This window comes from Grammomys surdaster, unplaced genomic scaffold, assembly GCF_004785775.1.
Source record: "Grammomys surdaster isolate TR1022 unplaced genomic scaffold, NIH_TR_1.0 186, whole genome shotgun sequence".
NCBI classification, from domain to species: domain Eukaryota; kingdom Metazoa; phylum Chordata; class Mammalia; order Rodentia; family Muridae; genus Grammomys; species Grammomys surdaster.
The window spans coordinates 6112763-6135589 of record NW_021604631.1 but is presented as its reverse complement, the minus strand read 5'-3'; the positions used below and the strand labels follow the sequence as shown (position 1 = coordinate 6135589).

General features: G+C 45.2%; 1 protein-coding gene across 1 annotated transcript in view; it reads right to left on the bottom strand.

Annotated features, from left to right (window-relative positions):
* The window catches only part of Tbxas1 (thromboxane A synthase 1), a 164891-nt gene that overhangs the window by 87963 nt on the left and 54101 nt on the right, over positions 1-22827 (bottom strand). The window contains exon 4 of the mRNA XM_028768455.1: positions 15348-15444. Coding sequence (XP_028624288.1) covers positions 15348-15444 — 97 coding nt within the window. The remainder of the gene's footprint in view (positions 1-15347; positions 15445-22827) is intronic.

Sequence of the window (22827 nt, the reverse complement as noted above, 5' to 3'; positions counted from 1 at the left end):
TGTCGCATGCCTGCAGCCCCAGAACATGGGAGAACACATAGGATGTGATGTCGCATGCCTACAGCCCCAGAACATGGGAGACTGAAGCATACGGAGTATGAATGTAAGACCCTGTTGGAACCAAAATCAGGACAAACACCCCAAACAAAGAAAATACCGGAAGAAAGAAGAAGATGAGAAACAAGAAATAGAGCAGAAAGTCTTGAGTGTCTCATAAATGATTTGGATTTTGTTGCCAAACTCATGTACCAAAGGTATGTGTGTGTGTGTGTGTGTGTCTATGTGTGTGTCAACCTCAAAAATCTAGTTTTTAACTGTTGCACGTGGCTAGTTTCTTACTATTAGTCAAAGAAAGTTGGAAAACCCTGTTCTAATCCAAACCACAGACCTTTAGGCCATCTCTCTTCACTCAAAGCTTATCAATCACAAATCTGAAATCTCTTTGATCAGCCAAGGTCAGCCCACTCCATCCTTAGGGCCGCAGCCCTGGCTGAGGTCACCATTATCTCTGCCCTAACTGATTGCCTAGCCTCCAGCCTTATCAGAGCCATCCTTTTTCCACACTGCGGGATCTTCCCAAAGCCTGAAAGTTGATCTCCTCGGCTGGAGAGTGAACTGAAGGCTACAATGGAGTGAGGCGGGAGGGGCTGATCAAGGGATTCAGAGCTGCAGTTAGGGGGAAGCAAGACCCTCGGGTGTGCTGCTGTATGCCAGCCTTAGATGACAACGATGGGGTGTGTGGCAAAATGCTAAAAGAAAGGACATTGTGTTACTCTGCCTTGGCGAAGATAAATGATAGAGAACACGGGCGTGAGAAGCCTTGGACATTGCACAGTGTAAGGATGCCTCACTGTTATGCAATTTAAAACTGTAGTATTATAACGTTGTGAGCTTGACAATTTCAGAGTCAGTTCTCTCTTCCCACTGTTATGTAGAGTCCGGGGATTGAACTCAGGCTGTCAAGCTTACCCAACACTTTTACTCAACAAACCATCCCACCAGGCCTTTTTCTGCCTGTTAGCATTAGTTAAAAGAAAAAGACATCTCCTCCTTGTGAGACTTCTTCTCACTTGTTTGTAAGCCAAGGAATGCTCTCACTAGTCCTCTCCTCCTCTCAGACACAGGACAAGGGACCGAGGTCTTTAACCTCTTTTGTTTGTTTTGCTTTGTTTTTTTTTTTTTTTCTTTTTGTGTGGTCATGTGTGTGTGTAAGTAAACCTTTGCGTGTGAAGGCCAGAGGTCAACCTTGAGTATCATTCCTTGGGGAACCATCCAACATTTTTTCTTGAGATAGTCTCTCACTGGCCTGCAACTTACCAAGCAAATCAGACCGACTGACCAGCAAGCCTTGGGACAGCCTGTCTCTGACCCCACTGCGCTAGGGTTACAAGCACATGCTACCGTGCAGCTTCTTTACCTGGGCTCCAGGCAGCAAGCTCCCACCTCACATCCGTCAAGCTCTTCTCCCTTCTCTGTGGGAATAGTGTGGGGCTTTCTGGAAGTCCTGGCTGGACTTGGATAACGCAGTGGTCTGGCTCTGGGTAAACTTTAGGAGTAATCTACCTAGGCCTAAGTTTCCTGATCTATAAACCATCAGTGAGAGTGTTATTTATACTCTATCAGGGTTGTGAGGTTTCTCACTTAACAAATGTTTATCGGGTACCTGGTATAAGCCAGGCCCTGACTGGAATGCTTGAAATACATTTATGAACAAAACAAAATTCTCTGTCCTCATCAATTCCAGAGGAAGAAGGCAGACAGAAGCATAAGGAATGACTTACCCACAGTGGGCAGGCAAGGTCTGTGTTAAATGTATCATTCAGTGCTGGGTCCTTAGGGTATGTGATATTTGGGCAAACCTTTTGGGGTACAGGGGTGGGAGGAAGTCAACCTCCAGGCACAGAAATCATTTCAGCAAAGATAGTAAGGTGTGTCTTATGAACCCCAAGGAACAAGTAAGGGTGATGAGTGGGTGATAGAGAGGTCACGTGACCTGTGTGTGACGGACCATGGAACTTCCAAGGACTTCTACTCTGAATGACATGGGTAGCATGGCACATTTTGTTTTTGAGAAAGGATCTCTTTTAAAAGCCTACATTGGCCTGGAATTTGCTATCCTTTATTGTGACAATTCTGGAATTCTGATTTCTTTTTAAAAACCAGAAATATTATAAGAATATGTTTTTGTTTTAACCTCAGGTATGGGGATATGGGGCTGCTTTGGACTGTCCACAGCAGCTGACTATGATTTACCTCATGCTCTAGCAGAGGTAAGATTTTACCAGCTGCAGATAGTTTCTGTGAGTGTATGACATTTTGAATTCTGGGAGCTTTTTAGAGGGTGTATAAATCCTTGGGCCCTGAGAGGTGGGGTTGTTGGCTGTTGGTTGTTCAGGAGTGGTCTGTGTTAGTTGCCAGACAATGAGGGAAACAGATTTGGTGCGATCTGGGAGATAGAGCCAATAGGATTTCCTGATAGGTGGTATGGGGTGGGAGAATGGGGTGGTCCTTGATCTTCATTGTCAGCTTCACTGACTCTGAATCACTTAGGAAATACACCTAGAAGTGTCTTTGAGAGTGTTCTGGAGAGGTTTAACTGAGGAAGGGAGACCCACCCTTAATGAAGGTAATACCATTTCCAGACACACATTCTCTCTCTCTCTCTCTCTCTCTCTCTCTCTCTCTCTCTCTCTCTCTCTCTCTCCCTCCCTCCCTCCCTCCCTCCCTCCCTCCCTCTCTCTCTCTCCCTCTCCCCTTCCCTCCCTCTCTGTCTCTCTCTTTCTCTTTCTGTGTGTGTGTGTGTGCACGCATGCATGCATGCGTGCTTGTATATGTGTGTATGTTTTTAAATGAGAAACAGAGATGAATACCAGTATTTATATCTGCTTTCTGATTATCCGCCTCATGCTTCCAACACAAGCCTTCTCGACATGGTAGACTCTTTCTTCAACTTGTGAGGCAAAATTAGCACTTCCTAAGTTTCTTCTTGCCATGGCTTTGGTGTACAAGACAGTGGCTAATATGGAGACCAGAGACAAGGATGGCATCAAGAGTCTTGAACTGAGCAACTGGGAGGATTGTACTGACACATTTAAGATACTTAGAACATCCTTGGCATGCAGTTCTTGAGACAACTTCATGTCATTCAGCCAATACCATGACCACCTCATCTTCTCTGAAGGGTCTGAGCCTTCTCACCAGCTCATCTCTTTACCTGGAACACTTGGTCCCCCCACCCTGACCCCTTGCCCCCAGCTCTTTTCTTGTTTATCTGCTAGAACACAGCTGGAAACTTCTCCCGAGGGAAGCCTCATTGCCTGGACCTCCTTCCCACACCCTCATACAAATAATACATTTCATTCCCACCTTTTATATGTATAAGCCAGAGTAATTTTTAAAGAAATTTTTAAAGAAGGGCTTTTAGGAGTCAGCACAAGTTCACGAACAGCAAATGGTGCCAAAGTAACTCCGTTCTCTCTTCTTTCTTAGAGACAGATCTGCAGATGTGGGAAACAGGCATTTATGATCTACTTCCAAGACATTCTTATGGAGAAGGAAGAGAAATAATAGGTGGGTAAATAATTCTTTTGGGTATTTTCATGGTTGCTAGAACAAAGACAGATGAACTCTACAATCTGGAGTCAGATGGAAACCCATAGGCTTCCACACTTAGACTAATCCAATTGCGTATGGTATTTGTTATTGGCCTCATAAACAACTGATTTGCAGTAATCAAAGCTGAGATTAACGCTCTGAGGAGTACAATTGGACCTTAAGCCGACCATCACCCGAGCCAACAAACGCTGATTCCAAATCTGTCAGAAACTTGTGAGAAAGAAAAACTTTCTTCTGAACGCAGATGCAAAAGACATTTAAACAAAATCCTCACTAGTATAATCCAGTGACAAGACAGACTATTTATCAGATCCAAGGGGGGATTATTCAAGGAGCGTAGACCTTGAAAAGCAATCAAATATGACTTGTTAACACACAAAGGATAAGAATACACACAATCTCAACAGGTAAGAGATATTTAATAAATTTCAATAGCCATCATGAGATAAAATCTTAGTGGACTATACAGTGACATGAAATACGTAAAACTTTGAATAGGAGAAACAAAGCTGTATTTATTATAGATGGAGAAATAGCTGAAAGTTCATGGAGTGTCTGCCAGCATACTTTCTGAATTAATACTGAGTGTAAGACTGTTGAGTGTGAACTAAAACAACAACAACAACAACAACAACTGTCTTTTTTATTTTATTTTATTTTATTTTATTTTATTTTATTTTATTTTAATGCACCAGGCTGGTCTCAAAGTCTTAGAGATCTGTCTGCCTCTGCCTCTCAAGTGCTGGGATGAAAGGCATGTGCCCTCAGCTTTATAACTGTTGGATTGTTAAGGAACAATGGTTAACAAGTGATGTACAAATCTCTAAACTAAAAATATAAAGTGTTTCTAAGAGGAAGAGGAGCTACATGATACACTCACAGGTCTGGGAATTCTAGATTGTTGATTAGTCAATTCTTCAGAAGTAGACAAGCTGGCTCAGAACTACGTATGCAAAGGATCAAAGCACCTGTAGGTCAGGAGAAATGATGCGTCCATCTATTTATTGTAATAATAGAATATTTATCTGTGGTCATACAAATTTAGCTGTGGGTATACAAATGTACTGGGGCAAACACATCAATCAGTGGCACAAAACAGGATTCAGAAATACACATACACATACACACACACACACACACACACACACACACACACACAAGCTAATCAAGAAACAAGAAAACTTCAGACAAGGGAAAGCTATCCCCAGTGTATTTATCTGACAAAAGCTTCAGATCATATAAGGACAGCAATTAGTAGGAGAAAAAATAAATCAAACACTTTTTTTTAAAAAAATGGGCAAAGACCTTGCAGGCACAAAAGGGGATATTCAAATGTCAGGTGAGCATATGAAACACGGCTCAATATCATTGCTCATTAGAGAAATGCATATTAAAAATGGCAATGATATGTTGCTACCCAGCCAGAAAGCAAGGAAAACAGCCCAGGGTGAAGGACAGGTAAGGTGGAGAGCTCCGCCTCAGAGTGCCAAGGCTGCAGCAGACTCAGTCATGTTGAAAACTGATACATGGTAAACAAGAAAGCCAAGGGCATGCCTGTTCTCGTGACTCAGCAATTCCGATCCCAGGAATATGTTCCCAAGTTCATTTCCTTAATCTTAACAATCTGATTAGAACAAAGAAAACCTAGCAACTACCTACATGTCTATCAACAAAGGAACAAACAATCTTGTATATAGCAGAGAACTATATAGCAATAAACAAGACAGATTGCATTTATTTTAGTACCCGGTTGGAGATAAATCTTACAGACACATTGAGGAAAAAAAATAGCCAGGACAGAATGGCACATCCTGTAAGTTTTCATTTACGTAAGAGTCAAGAATGGGATATCCAAGTCTGTGGTAATAGATGTCAGCAGAGAGGTCACTTTGAGGGACAAGGATGAGAACATTGAGAAGAAGCATAAGGGACCCTCTGACCAGCACAGAAGCATAAGGGGACCAAGCATAGAATAGGCTCTGAACCTTGAATTGACTAACAGTCATCTGAATGTACACACTGAGTTTTATAATCAAGATTTCTATGCTAACTAAAAATAAATAAATAAACACTGTGCCAGATATCTTTAATTTGTGTAGACTGGAATAAGATCAGTAAACACCAAATGAGAATCAACACATGTAAGTAGAAGGCTTCAAGTTGGGATCTAAACTGTAGCTATTCAGAGCTGGGATAACCTCCAGCAATTCTCACTGAAGAGGCCTTAATCAACAGTGAGCTTGTTGGGCTGTGCTGGGCCATCACTGGCAGGAGAGAGAGGCAGCTTGGCCCACTTTCCTGATAGAGCCCTTGCTCAGTCTCAGGAAGAGCCTGTTGTGATGTGCAACAGAATTACACATCTGTTGCTTTGGTGATGGTTTTTCAGCCATGGACCACAATTTAAGAGCTAAGTTAATTCCCTTGGCTAATTTAGTGTTTTTTCTTTTTATTCCATTGTGTTATAGATTAGACCTAAGCACTCTACCACTGAACGACTTTGGACTCAGATTTCCCATTTCCTGCATGTGACTGAGGTTACCATCTTTCAATGACTATATCATTGTCACCTGCGTTGTATCCTGCTGGTCGCCCTGACCTCAGCTCACACTGCTTCCTTGTGTCTCCTACCTATTTCCTTGGAGGCCAGGTAACTGACTTCTCTTATCTAACATGGATTCCCAACAGGCTCTCAAAAGATGCAGCCACTATTTGGAGCCTATAGGCCCCTGTTTCTTCTCCATCTAAAAGAAGCGGGGATTGGAAGAGGAGTGCAGGCAAGCAGAGTGATGGAGGTTAAACACGTTCAGGGATGCCATGTCACGTGGGAGGTCACTATTTGACCATTGCCAACTGGTTTAATGTTAAACCTGTCAAGTTGGTTGCAGAATACCACCAATATATAATGTACCATGGTTGCCACTGCCACCAACATTTCTGATTCCCACATTATCTCACATACAAGAAGCTCTCCATGGTCCTGTCTGCTTTGCTCAGGGTTATGTGAAACCTTTGACGTGTTCACTTGTTGGATTCTAGTCAACTATGGCTTATACTTTGGGATAGGAAACCACACACTTAGACCTTCTGTTATCCCCTCACCTGACAGCAGGAGGCCTTCTTGAGTTGAGAAGAGGGACTGGGACTTACCAAATCCTCTCTCCTGTGTCAATTTTCAACAGCTCTCTACAGAGCCCTTAAGTAGAATAGCACCAGAGATGAACAAGGGTGTCCCTGACAGAGCGCCTGTTGTGCTTGGCTTGGACAACATTTTCTGAAGGGACCTGAGAGAGAGCTTGTTCCAGCACTTGACGCTTAGAATGGCTGCATGAGATGTGGTAGGATTCCAAGGTGAACTGTCTGTGTCATACACTTTGCTAATCGGCCGGCCTAATGCCACCCATATAGGAAAAATCCAAGGCTCAGAGAGGTCAAAAGATGGACAGGTCACACAGCTAAAGATTAGTTTACAGTTTAAACCAAGGCTTTCACCTCACCGATGGGCAACTGCTAAGAAGAGGGGGAACGTGGGAAGAAAGGCAATGGTAGAAAAAAGAAACGAGGGTGTGAGAAAGTGAGCGTCAGCCCTCGCCTGTACAATCCAACGGTTAGCATCCTAGAGTTGTCTGGGAGGCAAACATCTGAGCGTGGCTGGGAAGGAGTTTCTAGACTGGGTTGACTGAAGTGGAAGGCCTACCCTAAATTCAGGGGGTGTCATTCTATGAAACAAGGTCTCAAGCTGCATAAAAAGAGGAAAGTGAGTAGCTCGCCATCTGTTGCTGGCTGCCTCAAGCTCCTGTGTCTACCCTACACCCCATCCCCCACCCCACCCCCACAACCCCAGCTACGATGTACAGCACCCCAGAACTAGGAACAACCACAGAGCTTTGCTGCTTTTAGTTGCTTTTATTGGGTGTGTTGTCACCCAGAAGAAGATAACCAGTCCCAGCTGCCTTTGTGGAATATTCAGGAATACACCCATGGTGAGGCTGCACTTGCTTCTGGGGCTCATTTACAGTTCATCCCCCCAAACTCTAGACATGTGTCTCCTGGTTGGCATTCTCTCTACTTCCACCACCATCAGTGTCAGGGAAAGAAAGCATTACTGTAGAAATCAGGTTTTACTCATTCATTTAAAAAGTAAACTTGATTCCCTGCTGAGCCAACAGTCTATAGCACCCAGGATACAAGATGGGTGCAATGGGTCAGCCGGGAAGGGCACCTGTTGCCAAGCCTGATCTCCCAAGTCAATCCCTGAGACTCACACGTTGGAAGGAAAGAACTAACTCCTGTAAACTGTCCTCTGACCTCCACATGTGAGCTATGGGAGCCTCCCCCATCCCTCCTCCCACAGACAAATACATATAAAAAGGAAGAATGTTTGAAGACCAAAAATATAAACTCATTTCAACATTTTAAAATTTAGAAAGAAGTGTTGTGAGGCAAAGAAAACTTTGAGCGGAAAAAAAACCCTTGAGCACCCAAATCGATGCCACTTAGCCCTGGTCATCCCCACGTCCCAGGGCCCCCCTGGCTGTCCCTGTGTCCCAGGGCCCCATGGCTGTTCCCAAATCCCAGGGCCTCACAGACACTCAGGCCCTAGAAAGATGATGTCAAAGTATGAACCAACCCATCATGCTGTGCAAACCCATGCAACGGCCGTCTCCAGGACCAGCTGTGTCTCTGACTAAAGCAATGAGTTGGAAAGCTCACAGGCCACAGGGTGCAATTTCACCCAGAATGCCCAGCGCATTGGGCATTGCCAAGTGCTTCACATAAAACAAAGAGGCCTGCCTTACTAAAGAGAGGGAGCCAGACAGACAAGGCTGCTCCTGCACATTTCGGGATGCTGGTCTCACTGGACGTTTGAGCTGTCAGGAAGAACTGCCTTGCTCGGAGCTCTGGGCCTATCATGTGGGCTGACCTTTCTTTTATATCATTATTATTATTACTATTATTATTTTATTTCTTACTCTATAGACCAGAATGGTTTCAAACTCAGAGAGCTACCTGCCTCTGCCTCTTGAGGGATCAAAGGTGCACATCACCACGCTTGGCTGGGTTGATCTTTCCTAAGAAATGTACAAGGAGAGTTGAGTGGAGGGAGGGAAAAGAAAGAAGGAAAGAAAAAACAACTTTCCAGGCTTGGCCAAAAAGACAAGAGCTTCCTTAGGGCTTATGTGGCAACCGTTCTTACCGCAGGAATCTGAGAGCCTGTTTCCTAGCTGCTTCCTTTAAGGGACAGGCAGGGACCAGGAGCAAATGGGTGGATTGTCAAAACTGTGAGAGGGAAGGTACCAGTTGTGGGGGTAAAGACAGGTTAAAAGGGGACAATTTTATGGTAAGTGGATTAGCACAGGATCCCCAAGGCCCCAGCACAGGTGGGTCTGACCTGCTGGTGGCTCTGAATGGAGCTTTCTGGACTGTTAGCTCTTCAAGGGACTGCTGCCCTTTGGGTGTCTCTGAACACTGTGCCACTTCGATACAGAGGGATAAAGTTTCCAGGGACTAATCTGCCTCCTGACTTTAGCCATCTCTGCGGCCAAGTTGTGGTCTCATGGTGACTCATCCTTGGGATTGTAACAGCCACATGATAAGTGGATGAGGCGGTCTTTTGAGAGGCTAAATCTAGGGCTGCCAGGGCCCTCGGGGTTTACAGTCCAAGATAAAACCACTCATCGAATCAATCACATGGCTTTAGACGAGACTGCTGTGATTCAACCTGTCCCTAGAGAGGTGGCCTCTGAGCTATTCATAAGGGCCTTTGGGCTGGTACTCACCCCCCACATGCATGCAATGGCTTTACTTCCCTCCTCTCCTCCATATCCAAGCAACCAAGACAGGACCCAGTGTGTCTGCAGCTCTAACCTCTCCATGCTACTACCATTTTGGATGAGATCTCATAGCACCGGGGTAGCATGTTAGATCATCAGACTCATCTCCTTCATATCCCTATCCAACTGGACCAACCAAACACAGGCTAAAGACCAGCTGACCAAATCACCCTTCCCAAGAATAAATCCGTCACTAAGTTGTGGACATTCCTGCCAGCTCGTGTGGACATACATCCAGTTTCCATTGAGACTCAAAACAAAACGAGCCACTCTCGGGTTCATTAAGTACAGGATAACCAAGAAGAAGGAATAAAAACATAAAGAAGGAATACAAGTTAAGCAAAACTTCATAAGATCCAAGCTGCTAGGATGATAGAGGTTCTACAAATTCTAAGAAGATTGATTTGGGCATCATCTCTGAGTTCAAGGTTTAGTGGAGCCATCTCAGGACATACCAGGAGTGCCAACAGAGGAGGAAGGATAAGGACAAGATGGAGCCAAGAAGTGCCTTACAAAAAAGTCTGAGGGCAAGCGTGACATGAGAGCTGTCACTCTCGTGTCTGGACATTTGTAATCTATTCAGCTCAGCATTTTAGAGGTTGGAAAAAAAAAGGAATTGTGTTCCCAACCTCTTCTTGTGAGACAGACACTCTTCATATGGCTCAAGCTGGCTTTGAACTTGTGACTATCCTACTTCAATCTCCCAAGTACAGGAATTTTAAGCATGCACCGCCATGCCCAGCTGAAAAAGAATACTTCATTCAATGATTTTTTTTGAGGGGGGGGGATTCAATATTTACTCAGAACTGATGTGTGTTAGAGTCCCCTGTCATGTCACCTCAGCTCCACGGGTCCCTCATGAGCTGCTCACAGCTCACATCAAATTCCAGCGCTTCATACAGCCGTGCTCTACCAGCTTGTCCTTGAAGCTACGTGACTCAGAACTGGGATGCGTGAGCAGCAACGGGCTCTCAACGGTGGAAAACGAAGCTATGTGTTATTTAAGTTCCTTTTCATTTAATGCATCAAACTAATATGCCGAAGTGTTTCTGTATCACAAGGGACCTCTTGGTAGACGCTTGCATGGAGTAAGCGTTTAATGTTTACCGAGTGAATGTATAATAAAGCTCAACAGTAAAGTAAACATGCCTTATTAAAGGAAAGGAGGCATGGTGTCGGTGGGGGATCACGCCTCACTAATCTCCTTGAGTTATTTGAGCAGAAAAATAAGCATATGGAAAAGAGGGAACCACAGAACCCCCCGGTTTAATTTGACTTTCAGAAACCTGCGAGAAAATCCCACTCTAATGACTGTGTGGAGTTTTTTTGTTTTGTTTTGTTTTGTTTTTGTTTTAAAGTGAGTCACTAGGGTTGTTTTATCATGAATATGAAATTGCTTTAAAGACCATAGACAAAGCTGAAGATAAGCAGAGTCACCCCAGATGGAAAATTATCTCCAGGGTTTCCTAGGGATCTAATCTGCGATGGGTCTCGGTGAATCACCTTACTGGGAAGGCCATGAGGGACTCCCCAGGTTCAGGCGTCCCTCATACTGCAGAGAAGATCCGGCCTGTGGACATCTGAATATTCCACTTGGATTCAGAAGAGACGTTGTTCTATACCTTTCTCATTGCCGTGGCCAAATACCTGACCCAAGATAACATATTCTGATGGATTGATTCTCCGTCATGGAGTGATGTGAACTCTATCATGGTGGGGAAACCACGGTAATGATAGCAGCTCACCGTGCTTCGGCAGGAGCATGAAGCTACTTGTTCATATCTTGGTAGACCAGAAGCTGAGACAGACAGCCGTCTAGTTGCTAAGACCCACTCTCCAGGGACCCACTGTCTCCATCCAGGCTCACTCTTCTGAAAAATTCTACAGCCTTCCAAAACAGTAGCATCATCTGGGGAACAAGTCATCAAACATATGGGTACACTGGGAGATATTCCACAGGCAAACTGTAACAGTCACTATGTGTTTGGACCGTAAAAAGGGGGTGTAGGGAAAAAAAAAAAACAGTCCTTAGACTCAAAAAATAAATCACTGAGTTAGGACAAAAGCTAGAAGTCCCAGATGGGATCAGTAACAAAGAAAGCTAATGCAGGTGAACGAGTCTACTTCAGAGAAGGGAAATGTGGGAGGAGGCAGGGAAGGCTTCCTGGAAGAGGCAGAATCTGAGAGCCTTGAAGAGCAGCTGGGCTTTGCGAAGGTGCAGAGGAGGTGAAGCATTGAAAGCAAGCAATGGGTGCCGAGCAATCATTGGACCTGCCGCACACTGCACAGGGCCACGGCTCATGCGAGCGGCGCCATCTAACTTAAGAACAGCCTAGTGAGGTAGCTTGTATATCCCCACCTTCCAGAGGAGAAACAAGAGGCTTTAAGAAGTTAGGAGCTCGTGTTGCTAATAAGCACGAGCCCCATTATTATATTACCTCTTATTGTAGGAATTATCAGCATGTGCAAAGATCCAGGGGCATGCTGGGAGACTAGGGAGAGCCTGGAGAGGCTGGCATGAGTGGAGGGACACTTTATATGGGAGAGATTAGGTTGGTACATGTGAATTGCCTCTGAGTTACGGATGCTCTTCCATCTGCGGGAAGACCTCAAAACCTGAGCACTCCCCCCCCCTCCCTGAATGCAAGGAAATGCTTAGTCTGGAATTTGGGTCCCATAACCTAGTTTGGGGGAAGGAAGTCAAAGACGCCCAAAAAAATAGTGTAGGAGAGAAGCTACAGAGACCAAGGGCAACTTTATTTAGTGGTCTTCGCTACAACAAGTGCATTGGGTCTGTTTGTACCACATACACCCATCAGAGAGCAGCCCTTCTTCAGGGCCAGCTCTCCTGGCCCGCGAGTGTCTCCAGTGTGGTGGGAAGTCACACAGAGACTCACAACTCCGATTCCCATGTCACCTTCGGGGACTCAGGTGAGCTCAGGAAGCAGAACAGAAACCCGGAGATCCTTGTTGCCCGCTTGTGTGTGACTCAGTGGTTTGTGCTCTTTGACATATATCCTCTTAACTTGCAAGCCTGGCTGAAGCATCAGACTCAGTCTTTCAGGTCCCGGCAGGCCGGAACCTGCCAAGGGTCTTCGGGTGAAAGAGCCATCATTCTTAGAGCAGCAGGGAGCAGCTAAGCTACTGTGATTCCTGTAGCCAATCAAAGGACAGGGAGAAGGGGGGGGTGGCAAGTGGCCACCTTTCTCTAGTGCCATGTGGGATGCGGAGCTCAGCACAGTGTTCTGGGGCTAGAAGGTGAGCACATTTGGGCTTTAGAGTGAGTGGTCAGTTACTCTGTTTAGTTTTGATACGTAGAAATGTCACCTGAGACTCCTATTTGTGGTAGCGGAAGTACAGAGAGGGCTGGACTTGAAGTGGGAGGTGGCCTTTATACCTCTGCCCATCCTCAACTTAGTCTGTGACTGGGCTGGCCATGTAACCTTTGTGGGTCTCAGTTTCCTTGTCTGAGAAATGGACAGGCTCACTGTATCCATCTTATATATTATTTTTCATTTTATGTGTATGAGGGTTGACCTGCGTGTTTGTCCAGCACCACATGGGTACAGTGCCGGCAGGGACCAGAAGATGACGTTAGGTCGCCTAGAACTGGAATTCCAGGGAACTGCACACTGTCCTGTGGATGCTGAAAAACCAAGCCCAGTTCCTCTGCAAGAGAAGCAAGTGTTCTGAATAGCCATGTGTTCTTATGATGATCAAAAAACCCACTCTGGATTGTCCACCCAATAGAGGCCTTAAGTAAGATCTCCCACCCGAACCCTGGATCACCCTGACATCCTACTGTGTGAGCTCCCCATGTGTGCTGCAAATGTTTCCACTGTCTGCTTCCTTCACAAGACCTGAGGTCAAGACACTGTCTTCTTCCTCTTTACAGTCAGCATCCTTGCTGTGCCTGTCCTATGGCAGGTGTGCACAGGGTTGCCAAATAGTCATCGAACAAAATGAATGCATTGCCTACCATCTCTGCAAGAGTGGTAAGTGAAGCGTGGGGCTGGGGCGATGACTCTTGGCTAAGACACTTGCTGTGTGCGGGCAAGGACCTGTGTTTGGATCCACAGACCCCTGTACAGTCAGACTCGGCAGCACGTGTCTTCAGTCCCAGTGTTTCTACAGCAAGATGGGAGGCAAAGGCAGGAGAATTCCTACAAGTTCACTGCCAGCTAGTTCGGTGTGTGCAGCAGCAAATGACAAGAGTCTCTGTTTCAAATAAGGTGGAAGGCAAGAATAGACAGATGCCTGGGACTGTCCTGTGATCTTTACATCTTTACACATACTCTGTAGCCTGTGCACACCCATACACATGCCCTTAAACACATGCTCTCTCTCTCTCTCTCTCTCTCTCTCTCTCTCTCTCTCTCTCACACACACACACACACACACACACACACACACACAGAGAGAGTTTTTAATTTGACCCGGTAAGAGATGGCTGATAATGTGGTTGTTGAAATTTGCACAAGCATCTGTTTATTAATTCACCTGAGACTCTCTCTAAGAATCAACATGAAGGTCACTCACCTTCTTTGTTAGAATTTCTGTCTCCTCACTTTGAGGAAATACGGGCAATACTAAGCACCGCCGTTTCTTCTATTTGGAATTGTTTCATGAGAGGTAACAAGCAGGAGAAATGGGCTGGAGACTTGAACTGGCACAGGGGTCCTCTGTGGACTCCTGCTGCTGATCCGTGGGGGCTAATTTCCCTACTGACATTGTTTATCTTTATCCTGTAGCTTACATGCTTCCTGAGAAAGATGTAAGCACAGGCCCTCAAAGCTTGCTCTCCCGCCACTATTTATTAACCTTGCTTGGTATTTCTCAGTCTCATGGTCTGTGTCCTGTGGATCCTGCAGCTTTGAACACAGCTTTAGCCAACTCCCCTGGCTTCAGCACTTCTACCAGCTCCAATTTCTCCTCTTCTCTAGTTTTCTTGGAGTGTTTCCTAGGCGTAAATGCCATCTTTGCAGCCATTGTGGGTGTTTCTCAGAAGCTTTTTGAGAAGTTTTGAGAGAAGCAGACCTCGGCCCCCATAGAAGCTATTTAATTTGCTTCTTTTTTGTGGTGCTTTGGATGAGAATATCCCCCAGAGGCTCAGATATTTGAACACTTGGTCCTCAGTCACAGGTGCTGTTTGGAAAAGTTGTGGAACTTTGTGAAGTCTTACTAGGAGAAGAATGTCACCAGGGGAAGGGCTTCCAGTGTTTGTAGTATCACCTCACTTCCTGCTTTCTCTCTGCTTCATGCTTCCATTGAAGATGTCAGGTCTCCTTATCTGGCCACCATGTCTGCTGCTTGCTGCCATAGTTGCCCGCCATGATGGACTCTAATCTCTGTGGAACTGTAAGCTAAAATAAACTCTTTCTTCTATAAATTGCTTTTGAACATGGTGTCTTATCACAGCAGCAGCCACAACAAAAATAACTCATCTCCTTGTTGGTGTGATAAGCACCCGACCAAAAGCAGTTTAGAGAGGAAAGGGCTTATTTCAGCTTACAGCTTCTACTATCAATGGGAGTCGGGGCAGGACCTCAAGGCAGGAACCTGGAAGCAGGAACTGAAGCAGAGACCATGGAGGAACACTGCTTGCTGGCTTGCTTCCAGGGTCATGTCCACCTACCTTTCTTGTATAATCTAGGGCTACCAGTGTAGGGATGAAACTGCCTACAGCATGTTGGGACATCTAACACCAACTAACAATCAAGAAAATGTTCCCACAGACATGCCCACAGGCCAATCTGATAGAGGCAATTTTTCTGCCGAGGTTCCCTTTTCCTACGTGTGTCAGACTGTCGACTGTGGTTAACTATCACAAGCCACCCCTCCACACCCATATGCATACGGATGGCCCCATTCCCAGCCATACACAGAGAGGAAACTACGTACCATTCTGTTGGAAAAGTTACTGAAGTTCTCGACCAACACCTGCTTGATCATCTCTGGCTCTGAAATGACAACGTACATCTGACGGCCAAGATAGTACCTAGGAAGGAACAAACAAAGCTGCTTTAAACTGTGACATGGAGGGTACCCACTTCTCCTACCCTCAAAAGAACTCACAGTGGTTTTAATGAAGGGTGAGTGATACGTGGGGAGTTAATACATAGAGGCTGGAGAGCACGGGCTCCAATGTAGGTCAGTGGTAAAGTGCCACCAAAGCTGTTCCCATCAACACTTGTGGACTGCCACCTTGTCCCAGAACTGGAAATTTAGATGAAACACAGTCCCTGACTCAGGCAGCTTAGGAAAGACAGGTCAGTAAATGTCAATACACCAACGAGGGCTCCCGAGATCCAGCAGTAAAATGGAGGGGAAGTAGCAGAGTTTTCCAAACGTGAGAGATCAGCATTTTAGAACAAAGACATTTATACTAATTCTACACTGAAAGGGTAAGCAGATGTTTGTGAGACTGTGGGAGTGATTAATCCTGCTTCAGGAAGCCTGAACTTTGTACAAGGAAGTTCAGCAGATACAGCATCTGAGAAGCAGAGACAGCCTCAGCCAGTCACCCGATACCGGTGAGCTCTAGCCAGAGGAAGTGCTTACAGATACGGTTTGTCTTTATGGACATACAGAGGACCCAACCCACCAAGACCCAGTCCCTGCCTTGGTGTGTGTTTGTGTGTGTGTATGTGGGGGGGGGGTGTTCATCTCATGTGGGTAACAGGATGGCAAATAGCACACAGCAGGATGTTCTGGCTGGCGTGAGTGAGATCAGAGGGGACGCCTAGGTCAGTGCCTGGAGGGTGGCATGAAGAATTCCCAGAGATGGTTCTCAAACTGAGTTTCAGAAGATGAGCCAGTTGATCCAAGTAGGTGAATGGACGAGAGGTGTGAGTGGGTTGGGCAAAGGAGTCAGCGTTGGCTCTGGGTCACCCCTCTTCCCCCTGCTTAGGTACCACTGTGAGTGACTAGAGACCAACTGTCCACAGTGATGTTGAGTCATTACGGGGCCACGGGGCCAGGCATGCTCCAGTGTGAGAGGACATGTTCCTGGGTGTAACTGGCTGGCTGGTATCACCTGTTCAGAGCATCGTGGGTCAGACTGTAAAAGGGAACTAACATTTAAAAATTACAAAAAGCAGCTGAGCTTGCTCTAGCATTCTGACTCAGCTTTCATAAGCCTAAATAGTGTTCATTTTAAAATCGTTTTTTCTATCACCAAATAGGGGGAAAAAATAAGAAGAGAGGGGCTGGTGAGGTGGCCCAATTGGCAAAGTACCTGTCACATAAGCATGACAATCTGAGTTCTGGTCCCCAATATTCCTGTAAAGAAAGCTAGGTGTGGCAGTGTGCCCTCAGAACCCCCAGGGTTGGGAGAGCAGTGTGGAGACAGATGGATTTTCAGAATCACAGGCCAGCCAGCTGTGAGCCCCAGGCCCAGTGAGAGACTGTGTCTCAAACAATCAAATGGAGAGTAACTAGAGCTGACGTCCAGCATTGGCCTTTGGCTTCCACATGCTTACACACACATGTGCACCCACATGCACATGTGCACAACACTTGAGTGAGCCGCACAATAGAACACATGTGCACACACACTTTTTATTATTTAAGGAAAAAAGATTTATCTGGCTCCTATTAGGTACTCAGAAAATATTCAACCAAGCGATCATATTTTACAAAATTGTCAGGGAAGTCTGCGGACCACAGGAATTCAACAGATGTGCTGCATGGAAGGGAAGGCCACCAACTACTTTCTAACTGTTTTTAACGGAGAATACTGAAAATAACCCAGTCCAGCCATAAACCAACACGTTTCCAAACTCTGTGGCAGGTGTCACGGAATCCTCTGAGAACCAGAGCAAGCTATAGATTCTCAGCCGAGAAGAACAAAGACTTATAGGACACTGCCCACATTGAGGAGGGTCCAGACCCTTCACCTCTACCCAAAGCAGGACTTCTCAGACTTAAAGTGTGCATTAAATCACCTTCATCTAAAGAAATGCTGGCTGAAAAAAAATGCCCCAATCTGAAAAAAGACTATAAAAATTCAAGAAGAAAAAAAAATCAAGAAGCCAAATGAACCTTAAATAGGATGAACACAAATAAACACACACCAAGGCATGTCACAACTGAGCTTCTGGGAGAAAAATGCTACAAAGAAAAAAGTAACATCTTTAAGACAGCCCCTTGTAGGGATATTACTTCAAAGGACAGAAAATTTCTCCGCAGAAGTCATGGAGACTGACGACACTCGCAAAATCATTGTAGGTAATTTGTGCAAATGTGAGGATCTGAGTTCAGCTCTCAGAACCCATGCATGAAGCCAGATACGGCTTTCTCTAACCCTAGTATGTGGAGACAGGAGGCTGGCTGGGTGGCTTATCTCCAGGTTCTGTGAGAGACCATTTCATAAGAGAAAAAGATGGAGGAGTGATAGCAAGATACTTGCAGCCCTCCTTTAGTCTCTGCATACACAGGTGCATGCACCTACACACATGTGAACAATACACAGGGAGAAAAGGAGAGGAGAGGGAGGGAGGGAAGGAGTCAGGGAGAGACAGACAGAAAGGCCAAGGAAACTAGGGGACCAGAGTGATGACTCAGTTGATTTGCTCACTACTGAAATTGAGTTCAGATTCCCAGCACCCATGGAGGGTGGCAGGGGGACCTGGGCATGACCATGCACGCCTGTAATCTTAACACTGGAGGGGTGGAGACAGGACCCTGGCCTGACTGGGCAGCCAATCTTCTCAATCAGGGAGCCCCAATTTCAGTGAAAGACTCTGTCTCAAAATACAAAGTTGAGAGAGATAGAGGAAGACATGCAACATTGATCTCTGACTTTCACACACATGAGCACACATGTGCATATGTAAGACATGTACACATGCACAAACATGGACATATACACAGGTCAAAATCATAAGGTCAGAAGAAATTGGAACATTGTCAAGTGGTACAAGCTAAGAATTTTCCATTATCTCTCTGGTGAATTTCAGGAAACAGGTTTTAAAAAGCATTTTAAGAAGAATGGCAACTAAGAACTTATCACTAGCAGATCTACCCTCAAAGGAAGACTGAGGGAGATTCTCCAGTGGGAAGTGAAATGATAACAGAATAAACTTCCCAAAACAAAGACCACAGAATGGGTGAAACATAACAGGCTAATCCTCACAGAATGGGTAAAAGGGAACAGGCTATCTATCCCTCATAGACTAGGTAAAAAGTAACAATCTATCCCTCACAGAATGGGTAAAAGGTAATAGGCTATCCCTCGGCCCATACACTTCTTAAAGTATGTTTGATGGCTAAATCAAGAGCTGAAGTGTCAACTTTGCTTACTGTGCTTGGAAGAAAAGCAAGAGACAGTTACATTCTGAAGTAGAGAGGGAAAAGGACCAGCAGGGAAGGTTTGGACATGGCTCATGAGGTCCTAGATTTAGTTCCCATCAAAACAAAACAAGCAAAGAAACACACACACACACACACACCACACACTATGTTGATGAAAGAAATCTAAGAACCCCTATGTAAATGCAGAGACAAACCATGTTCATGGGTTGGAAGACATAAAAGTACCATCCTCCTTAAACTGGCCTGCAGGTGTGATGCCTTTCCTCCCAAGAATTAATATAAGCAAAGACAAACTTACTCTACAGTTTGTATGAAAAGGCAAAAGGTTAAGAATAACTGATTTTTTTTCTTGAAGAAAGAAGCAAGAGAAATGAATATACCAGCAACTTAACTATAGCAGTTGAAACTACAATATTGGCAGAGAGAGATAGAGACATACATATATGTTCTATACATACACACTCATATGTGCATATATACTTGGATAAAATGTGAATAATATTTGAGCATGAACCAAGTTCCACCTGCTGGTTTTGATAATAAGTTATAGTTTTACCTGCATATGTTATAGATCACCGTGGGGTAAACTAGAAAAAAAAAAGGACACTGGACCTCCCTGTACATTTTTTGTTTATTTATTTGCAATTTCCTGTGCATCTATAATTCTTTCAAACAAAGATAATGTCTTACAAGTCATTCAGGAAGTTGATAAAGTTTAAAGACATAGCCCTGTTCCCAGCCAAGCCTGTTCTACCAAGCTTGGGTGGGCCCCAGAAACTTACAATAAAAACTTGCTCTTAGATTCTGATGCAAGAAGATGGGGCCACCCTCCCAAGACAGGACTGAGAACCTCAGCCACTGGGCAAAGCCAAGAACAGCGCATTCAAAGAAAGAGGGGTCCCACCCAGGCCTACCAGGCCCTAGTCTTGAGCAGGAGTGAGATCAGTCACCTCTTATTTTAAAAAGCTCTCGGGGGATTCCAATGCCATTGACAACGAGTGGACTAGGGCCTCACCTCACAAATCTTGATCCATGAGCAGAGGGCAATGTCCATTTGTATTTCCCCAAATCCGCAAATGTAAAAGAAAACCAGCTAGACTCTGGGAGGCACCCACATTTTGGCAAGATATTTGTATTGAGTTTCTTATGATCAAAATAATTTTGTACACCCTTCGGATTTTTTTTTAAAAAAGCAAAATAATGCTTGTATATTCTGGTGGAAGGAGCTGCCATGGGAGTCTTTCCGTATTTTTCTAGTAATATTACTAATGCTAAAACCAATTTTGCAACAATTCCTTTAGAATTGCCTCAGAGCTGTTTTATGAACCTCGGGAGGAAACTGGCCCCATTTTACATGTAAATTGTGTAATCTTGTGAATTTATGCTTATAAAAAATGCTCATCTGTAGTTTGAGGAGCTCCTGGCAAGATCTTAAATAGAGAAAAAATGTATTTGACTTCCACAGTTGCGGCTTTCCTTTCTGGAGTCTGGGATGGCTCTACCATGTGAGTCTGTCCACTACTTCTCCCTGGCAAGTCACCCTCCTACCCTACGGAGTTCAGAAATCTGGTCTCCATGTTATGCACTTTGGTTTAAATGTCTCTACCAAAACCTTCGCTGTATTTAATCTTCATTGGGAGGGATGCCTTCGGAGGTGTGTCCAGGTGGGAATTTCAGGGGCTAATTAGACCACAAAGGCTAAGAATAGATGAGGTAGTGGGTCACACTGAGAGCAGGTCTGCTATAAAGGCCACTTGGGTACCGCCTCCAGGATGAGCTCTTCTCACCAAGTGATACTTTGTATCGCCTTAAGACTCTGCATGAATGTCCGTCTGCATCTGGATAGAGCCTCTCTGCCTCTAGAACTGAGCTGGAGAAACCTTTCTTCTTTATAATTCACTCAGTCTGAAGTGTTTGGTGATGGCAAAAGAAAATAGAACAAGTGGTACATATTTTCCTGCTCCCTGTTTCCTGCTCCCTGAGGTGGCCTGGTGCTTAGCAGATGGGATCCACACTCATCTGTCACCCATTGTGGGGGACAGTTTTAGACACAAACTCTTCAGACTATGTTGCAGCTGAAACATGGGAGTAAAATCTAGGTGATCATTCTAGTTCCCTACTGATTTAATCCTACCAATCCTATTAATTTAGAAAGAAATATAGTTCTTGAAAGTTAAGCCAATAGGGTACAAAAAAAAAAAGTTCCAAACCATGAAACTGATGAGTGGTGCGTGGCTAGGTTGTGGGTCTTTCTCAGCACCTTTATGGTCACAGTCATTAGCGCTGGTGCTCGCTTCCTGCCTGGCTCTGGGCTCCCTCCACTGGCTCCACTACCACATCCACTACCACATTAAGTTGTGAAGAAAATGGAAGAAGAAGTCATTCTACTCACTTGTAGAACAGGAAACTAAGACTTGCCCAAGACAAGGACTGTCTGACCCCGCTTCAGAGCTGTCCCTCTCCAAGATGGCCAACCTTCCCTCTCTCCCCAGGCTGGCCTGGTCCATAAAATCCAGAGCAAGGAGGTGCGCGAAGGGGCCAGACAGACTCCTGCCACCATACTGTCTGTATCTTTCTCCCCCTCAACTGACTGTCTTTTAAAGGTGCAGTCGGAGAGCAGATTCTTGCTTAATGGACCAGAAACCCCTTTCCAGCCTAATTAAGGAGGTGAGGTCTCGCTCTCTGCTAACCCAAGTTGCACGTTGACTACTATAGGGGCAAGAAATTCATAACCAATTATTCATTTATATTTATTTATGCACATAATAATTTGCTTATTCAACCCCAAAGCACCTGGTTGAAGAGAAAATGTAGGCGAACCAATGAAGTATTGTGCAGTTAAAAATAACACTTATTTGACTTGCTTAATTGGTGATTTTCTTTTATTTTTCTCTTAAAAAAAAAAAAAACTGACCAGTCTAACCAAAATAGCACTGCTGTCTTCTTTCTGGGAACCATGACAAGCAAGACTGTTGGCGTTAGCCTCGGGGCTGCCTGGCCTTGTTCCAGAAGGCCTGCCTCTGGCAGGGGTAACCAAACTACAGGGCTGCTCATGGGGTGGCAGTGGGGACTCACAGTCACATGGAAAGGCCCAGGCTCCATAGCTAGACGGAGGTGCACCTTGTAAAAATAGCACTGTGGGTCTGTTAATAAATAATAGTCGACTCCAGCATTAATTAGTACATTCAAAAAGTGTTTATTGAGCACATACTCTGCCAGGCATCCAGCTGACAAATTCTTGCAAGTCTGGAGGAAAAAGTACTGGGCGTGTATCTAAAGCAGGGAATTGTGGACACTTCCCCCTTTCTCCTTAGTTGTTTTTGGTGTTTGTTTGTTTGTTTGTTTGTTTGTTTTTTAATGTCTCAGGATTTGGAAGTGAGTTGGTGACTTTTGGAAGAGGTAGGAAGAGGTTGTTGCTGGGTTGGCCTACTGAGGCCGCCGGGGATCAAGGTGAGGTGACGGCACTGTGTCTTTGGGAATTGGAGCCTTGTGGACTCAGATCCAGGCCTTGTTTGTAGTTAATAGCTGTGTCACCTTGAGCAAATCGTGTCTTTTCTGAGGTCATAGTGAAGGTCAGCAGGAAGTTTGTCAGCAATGAAGCTGTTGTCAGTGTGGACAGGGAACTGTGATGGCCCCTATCTGTGAGAACTGAACTTATGAGTTCCTGATGAAAGCCCGACACCACCACATCAGCAGAAGGGATCTGAACATGTCCATGATTGACAGGTCCTGCCGTGCACCACCAGACACCATGTATCTAACAAACCCACGCCTTCGGTGACAGCCTCACTTCCATAGCAGTAGAAGATGCTACAAGGCAGCTTCCGTCCTAGCCTACACCTCACCTTGGCCAGATACGGAAGTGTCAGGAAACGCCACGGGAAAGGGTGGCCATGTGCTCTGGCAACGACTGTGATGAACGTCTAGACTCACAGATTCCAAGAAGTCCAGAGAGAGTTAATGAGAGTTTGCTGCTCTTGAACATTTGACTTAAGCAGCTCCTGGACTCACAGCTTCCTCTGGGCTAGCAGCTCCCCCTGGGTTGATGGCCCCTGGGCTAGCAGCT